General features: G+C 38.7%; 1 protein-coding gene across 4 annotated transcripts; it reads right to left on the bottom strand.

Moving 5' to 3' along the window:
• Positions 1-2,744: 2,744 nt before the first annotated feature.
• LOC137283659 (probable ATP-dependent RNA helicase DDX5) lies at positions 2,745-11,345 on the bottom strand. Of its 4 annotated transcripts, none has more exons than XM_067815274.1 (14): positions 11,221-11,345; positions 10,938-11,124; positions 9,603-9,846; positions 9,224-9,320; positions 8,867-9,000; positions 8,431-8,496; positions 8,071-8,212; positions 7,798-7,958; positions 7,451-7,623; positions 6,674-6,784; positions 6,370-6,431; positions 6,188-6,247; positions 4,157-4,393; positions 2,745-3,621 (listed from the first exon to the last, which is right to left on the bottom strand). In XM_067815274.1, exons 2-14 carry the CDS (start codon positions 11,090-11,092, stop codon positions 2,966-2,968), a joined length of 2,298 nt encoding a protein of 765 aa, XP_067671375.1. In that variant the 5' UTR covers positions 11,093-11,124; positions 11,221-11,345; the 3' UTR covers positions 2,745-2,965. The 4 variants fall into 4 exon arrangements, with proteins under 4 accessions (XP_067671375.1, XP_067671379.1, XP_067671376.1 ...); XM_067815278.1 differs by having other exon boundaries at positions 4,105-4,393; positions 11,221-11,344; XM_067815275.1 differs by having other exon boundaries at positions 10,938-11,344.
• Positions 11,346-12,338: the final 993 nt, after the last annotated feature.

Raw genomic sequence — 12,338 nt, 5'->3', positions numbered from 1 at the left:
AACCAACTGCCCGTTAAGAACTGGAAAGTTTATCCCCCGGGAGGTAATGCAGGAGGATATATATAGTCTACATCTTGTCTGTCGGTCCGTCAATCCATCCATCTGTAATCATTTAGTTTCCGGAGCATAACTCAAACATGATAGATATAATAATCTCAGCCTATGGTTGTGCCTTTTGCTATATACAGATTTTTGACACTTATATTTTTGTTGTTTTTCCATGGAACATTTTGGTGTTAATCTTATGGTGGGGTGGGCTTCGTTTCCAGAGCTGAAATCAAAAACCGTTCAGTATTTTTCTGCAAAACTTCGTAGATATATCAATCAGAACCTAAAGGGGTGCATTTTGCTATGTACAGGTTTTTGTGATTTATTATTTCCTCTGTTTCCATGGGAACGTTTCAGACATAGTCTCAAAAGTGAGAGGTGTGTTTCGCTTCTTCCGGAGCAGAACTCAATAACCGTTCAATATTTTTCTGCAAAACTTGGTAGATATAGCTGTCAGAAGCTGAAGTGGTACCTTTTGCTATGTACAGGTTTTTGTGATTTATTATTTTCTCAGTTTCTGTGGAAACGTTTCAGACATAGTCTCGAAAGTGAGAGGTGTGGTTCGTTTCCGGTACAGACCTCCAAAACCTGTCAATATTTTTCTGCACTACTTGGTAGATATATCAATCTGAACCGATAGTGGTGCCTTTTGGTATTTCCAGGTTTTTGTGATTTATTATTTTCTTTGTCTCCATGGAAACGTTTTAGACTTATTCTCAAAAGTAAGAGGTGTGATTCATTCCCGGAGCAGAACACTAAAACTTCTAAATATCTGTCAATAAAACTTGGTATATATGTGTGGCAGACCCCAGAGTGGTGCCTTTTGCTATTTACAGGTTTTCGTAATTTATCATTTTCTTTGTTTGATTGGAAACGTTTTGGGCTTAGTCTCAAAATGTAGGAATGGGCTTAATTTCCGGAGCAGAACTCAAAAACCATTCCATATTTTCCTGCAAAAACTGGTAGATACCGGTATATCAATCAGAACCTATAATGGTGCCTTGCTATGTACAGGATCTTGTGATTTATTATTTTTTCAGTTTCCATGGAAACGTTTTGGACCTAGTGTGAAAAGTGACAGAGGGGTTTTGTTTCCAGGGCAAAACTCTAAATCTTCTAAAACATGGTAGATATGTGTGGCAGACCCCAAAGTGGTGCCTTCGGGTTTTTAAAAGGTTTTAGTGATGTATTATTTTCTTGGTTTCCATGGAAACGTTTCGGACTTACTCTCAAAATGGCAGGATGGGCTTCGTTCCCGGAGCACAACTCGAAAAGCATTTCATATCTTTCAACAGATCTTGGCAGATATGCGAGGCAGATCTTGAAATTGTGACTTTGCTGATTACATATATATGGCACTCATAACTTTCATGAATTCCATGGAAACAATTCAAACTTAGCCTAAAAAACCCCGAGTAACTGTCAGATGATTTGTCATTTCAAACATGTGGGGGCCGGATATGTCATCCTCTAATGACTCTTGTTAAAAATACTGGAGTAGATTTAAAAGGTCTAAAAGATTGATGACAACACTCACTATGATCCAGATATCATTTTAATTTGAATATGCACTATATATGTGATGGGGCAGTTTCTGAAGACTCTGGTTTGATTCCCCAAATGGGTGCTATGAGTTAAGTCCAAGTCTGGTGACTGATACTGCTGAAATATTGCTAAAAATCAACATATACCTCACTCAATACAATTATAACCAAAAAAAAAATCCTAAAACAGTGCCACCTGCATTATTGCAGTTGAACATTGATTCCCTGACCCCCAGTATAAATGTGCTTTCATTACTAAATGCATATGACATAATGATTTTAAATTTGTTGTGGTTTTGTCATACATTGCTGGCACTTAATGAAACATTAACAAAGCAGCGCGAAGTCTCGCAAGCACTCTTTCGGTCTGTACAATTGATAAAATAGAACTGCCATCTGGTTAAAAATCATCAATGTTCAACATTCAAGTTACTCAATACAATGTATACAAGCATAAATACCGTAAATCTTATTCTTTAGAGAGTTTGCAGCTATCACTTTTGTTTATTTACCCTTGTTGGAACTTTATTTTCATTTTTGAACATCTAGGCCATTAAACTTAACTATAAACCAACAGTGACATCACTACTGTTCTCGAGGGACACTTTCACAATCTCCCTCTGTTCTGGAACTTTGAAGTATTACTTGTTTTGAAGATTGGCAAGACTGTCTTGCCATCACTGAACAATTAGTCTGCCATTTTCATCCCAGTTGACGTGAACGCCTATTACTGAAAATAAATCCAAGTACATATCGTTTGTCTGATAACTCGGATACAACCCATGGACATTATTGAAAAATCTTACTTTTCAACAATGATCTAAGGTCATGATGCTGCCTACATATATTCCACTATTTACTGTGGGGAGTAGAGGTTCTAATACTTTTGAGGTAGATCCCATTCGGACATAAAAATCAAATCAGGTACTCTGTACCCCTATATGACATGATTGTAGCAGTTCACAAACTGCAAGGATTCATCTGGGATTTCACTTTCAAAAGAAGTATCAGTTCCAACATCACTTGTGACAATGTGTAAAGCTACCACAGAGAGAGCCAACCAAGTCATCTATTAAAAGCTTTTGTTAAGACAGCTAAATTCCACACTCAATGTGTACTGGTATGTTGCAGTGTTAAATTAAAGAAAACAGATTCAATGTACATCTTTTTATTCATATTAGGTTTCCAAGCACATCTTAACAATGCTGTAGTACAATAGAGAACACAAAAGACAATGAAATAAAATGAATAAAAATGAATGAACTAAAACAATGTATACTTTACATATGATCCATTGCCACCAGAGCATTGATAATCTTCAATTACTATAAATTAAAGAGAACAGTGGACCGAGATGACTGCTTTCAAATTATCTAGTAACCAGGTGGGGGAGGGGGAGGGGGCGCCACAGGGCCAGATGGGGGAGGTGGTGGTGCACCAGTGGAATGCTGCATCCACTGGCTATACATAAAGGCCATGTTCTGCAAATCCTGCATTTTTCCTGGTCCTCCCTGTTGTGGCTGTTGCTGTGATTGTGGAGGTTTAGGTGGTGCTGCTGCTCCTTGTGGTGCTGATGGTGCTGCACCTGCACCAGTTCCACCATAACCATTCATCTGAGGCTGCCTCTGTTGTCCATACTGAGGCTGCTGCACTACTGACTGTGGTTTGGGTGCCATTCCCCCTCTTGAAGCCCCCTGGTTGAAATTGTTCTTTGGTGCCGTTCCAGTTTGGCTTTGACCTGAAAACCTGCTTTCACTTCTTTGACTGAACCCACCCCGACTTGAACTATTTGAGTATCCTCCTCCCCTGGACCCGCTTGAACTATCTCGCGATGTCTGACCAAACCCACTCTGACTGCTGCTACTACCTCCCATGCTGCCACCCCCGTAACTTGATCCCCCGTAACCTGAACCACTGTAACTAGAACCCCCACGTCCTCTATCCCGACTGCCATAGCTATCATGATCTCTGTAGCTCCCACGGCTGTCACGACCACTTCTGTCATCTCTACCCTTCCACCTGCTTCGACCTGAAAAATGATAATCTACACATTAAGAAAATAGGCTTTGAACCATATGCATGACAATATACTGTTAACAATTTTTATATGTTAAAGAATTAACAATCATATAGGAATATCTTTAAAAATTTAATTTAATGAAAAGTCAGTAAGACTGACAGAGCATAATTAATAATGAAAAGAATAGAAAACACAAGAGCTACAGCAAGTAACAAACAAGACAACAAAGGTAACTGCATGCGAACAAATTTATCCAGGATAAGAGCATGACCACTCTGATCACGGATTCATTTGGGTCGAACACAAGTCCCTCCACCAAACAGTGCTGACCCACAATAAAACTGAAGTATAGAGGTTGCAATAGCAACATGTAATGAGTGGTCATAAATTTAAATATCAAAAGAATGATAATATATGAAAAACGCAGGTTGTTTTCAGGACTTTGTTGAGGGCGCAACACTGATTCAAATGAAAACAAAATGTTCCTCATACCTCTAATAATAGTAGTCCTTCCGTTGTCTATTAAATCTGTTTCTGTACTGACCTTTTCCCATGCTCCCTCGGTTTGACTCGGCCAACTGAAGTAGTTTTGGGTTGATGTTCTGGTTGGCTTCTCGGAGCACGGAGACCAGGTCGTTCACCTGCTTGCTATTGCTAGGTGTGAAGAATGTGTAGGCAGTGCCAGTGTTGTTGCTGCGGCCTGTCCGGCCAATGCGATGTACATAGTCCTCAGAGCAGGCAGGGTAGTCAAAGTTTATCACAAATTTAATGTCTTCCACATCTGTTTTGTCACAGCGTGTTTTGTTAACACAGCCACAACAGGGAGAGAGAAAGTTAACACAAGGTTAGACAGGGTTCAGGGATTTCAGGGGGTAGTCTGCTTTATCTGGAAGGCAAGTGTGTGTTAGTTCACTGGGGCAGAAAATGTGCACTAACTCCCAAGCACCATTGAAAGGCAAATTGTGTACTTGTCACATTAACCTACATTGACCATCCCTACTCATAAAGCAGTAGACCTTATATTCCAGTAAAAGATGGTGAACTACTAGGCATGAACTCATAGAAAGCATGCACTTAACAGTCTCCATGTTCAGATTATTCATACAAATAATTTATTCAGTTTGACATGTACCATTCCATGATAATAAACATATGGACAAGTCAAAACAGCAATTTTTGAAAAAGCAGATCATCACAGATTTTCAAGTATGTGAGAAGCTACATGCTAAGATGAAAAAGCCAAGGGACACAAGATTATTCCTTTAAAAGCTGTCACGTATAAAAATGATGCTTGGGTGAAGCATATTCCCTATTCCCCAGATTTTGTGAAGGTCTCAGGATCCTGTCAACTCAACAACACCTCAACATCACACCTTCTATACTCAATGCACACTCCCCTTTCCAATTCACTACTGCTTGCAGCTGGTGGCAATTGGGGCTATAGATAGTACCCTAAGTCAAAGTGACACTTACCTTGTCAATATTACCTACCTTCTCCTCTGCTGCAGAGTAGATAAACACTGCAACCCTAGGGTGCCCCAACACCATTCTATAACATGACTGCTCTAGTGATTCATTCATTCATTGTCCAGGGAGCATGCATCTTCTAGATTTGGTACTTTGCTGTACCACAGATATGCACGCCATGACTCAACACGTCGGCTCCTCCAACCTCAATCTATCCACAGTGCCAGCACCAAGCACAGACACCAACTTAAGTGTCACCCCTGAACAGATACCAACAATCCATCCAAGAGTTTCAACAGCTATTTCACCTCTCCAAACAAATTGTACCTTCTCAGATATAACATATCCAGTCAAAGGCTTATATATTTTCCAGGCCATAGCTGATACAAGTGCAATATTCCCATAAGTTGAAGTTTGTCTAGTATTCCAAACATTTTGAGGATTGGAGCCAGTTGTACATGTGTATGAGCAGTCAGTCAGTGCCGTGGTTCCATAGCAAAGTTCCCATTGTGATGTGATTTGACGAGTACCACAGAGCAGGTTCCGACATGACTCCATGATTGCAATCAGTGAGGGAGGAGAGACAGCTTGCAGAGTCGGCATATTTCCAGGTTGCACAATGCAGACATGTGGTGCGGCTACAACAACTGACTGCTACTTGCTGACAAGATGTTTGAAAAGGCCAGAAATTGGTCTGCTTTTCTAAAAATTTGGATTGCAAACAAATTATCCTAAATACAGCAAGTGAAACCAGTTGAGCTTCACAACACCACTTCCAAGCCATACAGATTGTGCACTGCTACCATTTGTTCAAAAGTAGCTTCTAGGTACTACAACTACTAGTTCATGTATCCTTCCTCCTCTCCCTCTCTGCTCCTCAGTGTTAGTCATGCCGGTAGTGGCCAATACCTGCTCTGTCAACACAAACTATACAATTAATGAAAATGGACATCTGTGAGAAGCAAGTATTGTATCAATGGAAGTCTATTTGAAGCAGAAGAAAATGCCAAGAGAATTGCAGATTTTTCTAAACAATAGAAAGCTGAGTTATCATGTCTAGTAGAATGGTGATCTGATGTAATTATTTCTTTACGTAATGTCAACATACCTAAGCCACGGGAGGCAACATCTGTGGCAATGAGAAGAGGTGTTTTACCAGTTCTGAATTCTGCAAAATTGAAGACATAAATTGATTTATGGGATTGTGCAAACAAAAAAATATAAACAGTGACAGAAAGATATGTTTAACATTGCTAAACGAGCAAAGTGAAGTCAACAGTTAGAACTTACCATTCAGAACCCAGTCTCTCTCTTGCTGAGATTTATCTCCATGGATTGCCATGACAGGCCAACTGAAAACAAAAGTTTGGAAAATTGTATTATGGTTCTCCACAATTCTACAAGTGAAGTTTTTCATGATGAACGTGTTAGGACAGGGTACTTAATTTGCATAGGTCAATGAGGACTGGTAATTCTTTACAAACAAATACTTGTCAAGATGATCAAGTCCTACCGACCAGTGCAAGTACAAATTTCACATTGACGAATTTGAGACATTATGTCAAGACTCTTCCTGAGAAAGTATTAGGCCTACCCATCTCTCTTCATTCTTCGAGACAAGTCATCACATTTCCTCTTGGTCTCCATAAATATGAGAGTCTTGTTGTCTCTCTCCTGCATAATGCCTTCAAGGAGTTTCACAAGCCTGAAGGGAAAGTTGTCAATTTTACACATTATGCACACCATATAAGGTTTCTTACCGGCCGCCTATTAAATTTATCTTATCTTACTACTTGCACGATAAAATGGAGAGGTATGACTAACAGTGTCATCTATCAAATAAAGACTGGTTAAAGTCCCAGTATCATGTACCAAAACCAGTAATAATCAAGTTTGGTTTAATGGTCTTGAACTTCAATCAAAAACATTAAGGTCTACAATGTTTCAACAAATTCAAATTAGAAAATTGTCAATACCAAAAAATTCCTGGCTTGGTCTTTAGAGTGGTGATTAGACAACAAATGTTCCAAGTACTGTATGATAATTTTAAGTGATCTGGTGTGTAGAATTGTGAATGTGTGAAATGCTTTTTGTGTTTAGCTACTTAGTAAATTCACCTCTAGTCAATGACAACATATAGTCATCAACAGCTAAGTAATCCTGATCTGGTGAGACAACCTCATGTGTTATGCTTCATGTTATATTCAACTTATCAATTAACTGATCAACTCAATGTGTAAGGAAACTTTAAAGATGACACGTTAACTAATGAGATGAAATGTGTCAAAAAGGTTCTATTGTTTTTAGATGGCACTGTGGCAGATGGACCCATATCTGAAGATGCTACAACATGCATATCTTTCCAACTTACTTGTTCTCCTTCTCATATTCTTGGCACACGTCAATTATCTGCAGGATGTTGTGATTAGCACTAAGCTGCAAAGCTCCTATATTTACTTGACAGTAGTCCTTTAAGAAGTCCTCTGCAAGTTTTCGCACTTCTTTGGGCCATGTGGCACTCCACATCAGAGTCTGTCTGTCTGGCTACAAAAACAAATCCTTTCATGAGAATCACTGATACATTCAGAAATCATTTGCTACTTGAAATGTTTATCATTTGATTTCAAATTGTAAAACATAACTGGACAAAAGCAAGTGATTGTACCATAAGTTTTGCATAAGGGAAAAGAAATAGGAAACAAAGACGACATTACTTACTCGAACTTGTTCAATGATTTTCCTGATCTGGGGCTCAAAACCCATGTCCAACATTCTGTCTGCTTCATCAAGGACCATGTATGTTGTTCGTCTCAGGTTAGTCTTTCCGGCTTCAAGGAAGTCAATCAATCTTCCAGGAGTTGCAATGCAGATTTCAGCTCCTACATAATAAAGAAAAATTATTGCATTATATTTTTGTAAATTCAGAATGACTTTCTACACTACGTTTCGGAACATCACATTTCAAGGTACTGGTTTGTGTGCACTTCTTACCTCTTTCTAGATCTCTGATCTGTGGTCCCTTTGGAGCACCACCATACACACAGCAGTTTCGAACCTTGGATGCGTGGCCAAATTCATTGGCTACTTCTTGAACCTGCTGGGCTAACTCTCTTGTTGGAACCAGCACCAAACACTGAAAGATATTAGTAACATTATAAAAGGTCTTACAAGAAACAACAACTCAGACTTTCAACACAGACGTGACAAGTTCAGGAGTTGTGCACTTGTATACTGCAATACATATAAGGAATCATAACTGAATTTAATTCACGGTATATGCATATTATACTTGCTGTTGACTCTTGATTTATGTGGCATACTTGATTCTGATACTAATGAAGCTTAACTCACAATTGGTCCATCGCCAGGTTCGAGGTAGGGCTGATTTGTTATGTGGATGATAGCTGGCAGGATAAACTGCAAAAGAAAAGTTCAATCACAATCAACCAAATTTAGTAAGAAAAACATTTCAATATCGGAGAAACATAGCAATGACCATAATTAATGGGCGGAACCATGTGCGGAACCAAACACAGAAAAAGGATCTAGTTGTTATGCATCATTATACCCAGGATGGAATATTAAGACTGCCAATGATCAATATTTCACCATGCACAGGTAAATAGTTGCTAAATTTATAAAACACTAAAATTTACTGAATATGATTATGGAAACATCTTCCTGATCATGTTATTTCAATATACAAGAAACCATTTCTGCTTTCCTTCTTATTTTCTTTTAGTGTTTTAGTGTTAAATGTCTCAAAGACATTTACGAGTCAGCTTACCCCTAGTGTCTTGCCGGATCCTGTCTGTGCAATTCCAACGCAATCTCTGCCCGAAAGAGCCACTGGCCAACCCATACTCTGAATTGGGGTTGGTTTTTGCCAGTTGTTCCTTCTGATTTGGTGCATAACATAGTCTGTAAAGAAAACATTCAGTAAACTTTGTGTGACAACACAAATTTAAACACAAACATTAAACACTTTGTTATTTCCCTTTATGTTATAAGATTCCAAGACAGATAATTAAAATTGTCTCTAGATGATTAACGTAACTAATGTTCTTGAGTATAAGCATTATTAAAAGCGAAAATTAGTACAAATTTGCTAAAAGGAACCTTTCATAACCATCTAAATACCAACCTGGAATGTTTGCCTCATCAAAGTTAAGGATTGCCTTTGGTACATCTCGTCCCCTAATGGTGATCTGATTCTCATTGTAGAAAGCTTGTAGTTCTTCCTGTAAAAAAAAAAAAAAGAATTGACATGTCTGATTTACTTCACTTTTAGCAAATTCCAGCAATTTCACAAAGGGGGGACACTAACAATGGGTTTCACACATTCATGAAATGTGGGAAACCGAATCAGGGTCTTCAGCATGACAGATAAACACCTTAAGCACTAGGCTACCCTACCATCCCATATAAAAAAGAATTAGCATTAACATGTAGAAGTATTATGCACACACAGCCTTAGTCACTAATTGCTGTTTCACATGGTATCATCAAGAGGAAAAACTCACGGGTGATCGATTTAAAACATTTGGATGTTCCCTGTAGAAATTCTTTTCAATCTTGGGGAGTCTTTCCAAATCCCATCTGGGTTTCCTCAGTCTTTCGCCAGGTTGGATGCCTTTGAGGGATGGCCTGCTTCCACCTCGACCCATACCACCACCTGATCCATATCTGTCAAAACTTCCACCACCTCGACCACTATCTCTACCTCCAAATCGAGATCCACCTCCTCGATCAGATCTGCCACCAAACCTAAGACAATTAAGCCACAGTCAGACAATTTCTATGGTGAACAAAGAAACAGATTTCTTTTAGACTTTGCATGGAGTAGTGCATTTATTCAGCGATCACTCATGTCAGCTGCAGTTGTGAATTTTCTTTGTGTGAAACTCCAAACCTGGCAAAATGTGGCAAATTCCCTGTTGTACAGTGAAATGATTCTTTGAGAGTTCACATATGCAGTAGCTTAACAATTTCAAGGGACATTTGATTGCAAAGCTGTTAAAGTCTAAGGATCATTGAGTTAAGAAATGGGATCAAATCGTGGTTTACTTTAACTCAACTGAAACAAGGGATAGAAAAGGCACTAAGGATCCCGGATACCAAGCCAGGACTTATTGCAAATTGTGGCTATTGAAGATGCAGTCAGTCGAGTGTTACAAATTCTCTTTTTCACTTCTAATATTTTGACTGTACTGAAATACCCTTTACTATCCTAAGGGTAAAGGTTTGGGGTTAGAGTCTGGTACCCTTTCCAATCCATAAGGAGCGTCAGTTAATCAGAGGAAGTGCGTCCCATAAAGTGGAGTACTCCCAAACAAAACGTTTTGGCGCTGCCTCAAAAACAGATGTGTTGTTGAAAAATGTTCCAAAGTTCACCAGACCATGTCGATACTTTATCGTGTCAGGTGGTTACATATGAAGAAATAACATACCACGTTTGAAAAACGTGCATCGTATGTCTGTAATCATAATTTAAAGCGAAGCGAAAAAGAAACAAATGGTTACACTTGTGATACTCATATAGGAGACGCAGAAGCCATTTCGAAACATACGCCATGTTGGATCGATCTGTCTCTAAAACGGGATCTTCTGGCACAATAAAACTGGGAATAAATTGTCCATTGAAAGAAATCAGAAATTGGGAGAGAGATCTAAAGATTTTCAAGAGAGACATGGTTTTATAATTCATTATACCGTTCCGCGAGGTCGAGGTCTAAATGTATCATGGCGTAGCTGACAAAGCAATTTCAAGAGACCTATCCCTGTTAAGTTTTCATATTGCTGATCATAAAGAGAATAAACTCACAATCTATTTGAAAATAAACACACGTAAAACTCACCCTTTTCTGTCTGATCTACCCGAGGAGTCGAACATTCTGTCTCTGTACGACATGTCTGTTGAGACTGATTGACCTACTAGGGCTGTGGCTGATTTTCTTAATGACTGTGCTCTCGCAAGATGGCGAAGTAGTGAGCCGGTCAACACTGACGTCATATGTGTATTCTTGCGCGCTCGTCTGCTAACAACTGAAATGTAAATTTTGATAGGTCGAATAACGAAGCCTCAATCTTCAAACCAAATTAAATTAGCTCACGGCACTGCTAATTAGTTCCCAAGCGTACCTTGATTCTAGGCCACACAATGACACACTAATTAGAAAAGAGCTATTGTACATATCTACATCTCTCCACACGTGTTCACCAGTCTCAATGACAACAGTTTATCACAAAAGCAAACTCGGACAGGCGAAGGAAATATACAGATGCGTTCCAGGAGAAATTGATGTGTTCTGTGTAAGAACATGATATGTTTAAAAACAAATAGTAAACAAATCATGTAGTACCTCCTCATAAAGACACAATGTGACCTCTGATAGCTTATTACAAGATAATTATGTGCAAAAGCATTCTGCACGGGAGATTTAAATATCTTGTACAATCATTTATAAATTTCCAATATTTTCTACGCACGTCATAATTTGATGAAATGTTCGAGGAGAAGGACTCTTCAGTGAGATTGCTGCCTGATCCATAATGTTAACGAACTTTCTATCGTAACGGGAAATATTGTACACATTTCATATGATTTCTGTCTTGAGACTAATTTCCAAACTATATCCACGTTCAGTGCATTTGTCTTTAGAAACGAACTTGTTTTGGAATATTTTGTTTCGTATTAAGGTAAGGAAGAAATCTGCTATGCATAATTAAACACATCTGGGATATTTAAACGTAATGGTATAAGACATGGTACCAGTATTTTTCTTAAAGATACGATGATTCCATGTTTTGTTATGATGTATAGTGGTGACGTTCTCCTACTGAAAACAGTAAGATGCAACTAATGGACTCGGGAGGTCAGGCTCGCTGCTGAACTTTGTCATCGCATCCCATGGTTAGATCGATGCTCGTGGTGTGATCATTGGGTTACCCCTATCAATCAATCAGTCAATCAATCAAACCGAGCCAAACTCGGTTGTAAACCTTAACATAGTTATTGAGATTCTTCTCATTCGGCTGATATTCTTGGAACCTACCGTTATGTTTCATTTTATTTACAGACATATAGAAGTATATACATAAATTATAGAATTTTCATATGAAAAGTCCCCGATGTTCAGTATTTAGATCATATCCCACTAAATCGGTGATCGGGATTCGTATAATAGATATCAGGTTAACGTTTTACGGACAGTCCACGGGTAACTTGTATACTCGTGTATAACTGTAAAGCAGACTTG

Source organism: Haliotis asinina, chromosome 5, assembly GCF_037392515.1.
Source record: "Haliotis asinina isolate JCU_RB_2024 chromosome 5, JCU_Hal_asi_v2, whole genome shotgun sequence".
Lineage (NCBI taxonomy): Eukaryota > Metazoa > Mollusca > Gastropoda > Lepetellida > Haliotidae > Haliotis > Haliotis asinina.
The sequence above is the reverse complement of the archived record's forward strand: the minus strand, read 5'-3'. Positions and strand labels throughout refer to the sequence as shown.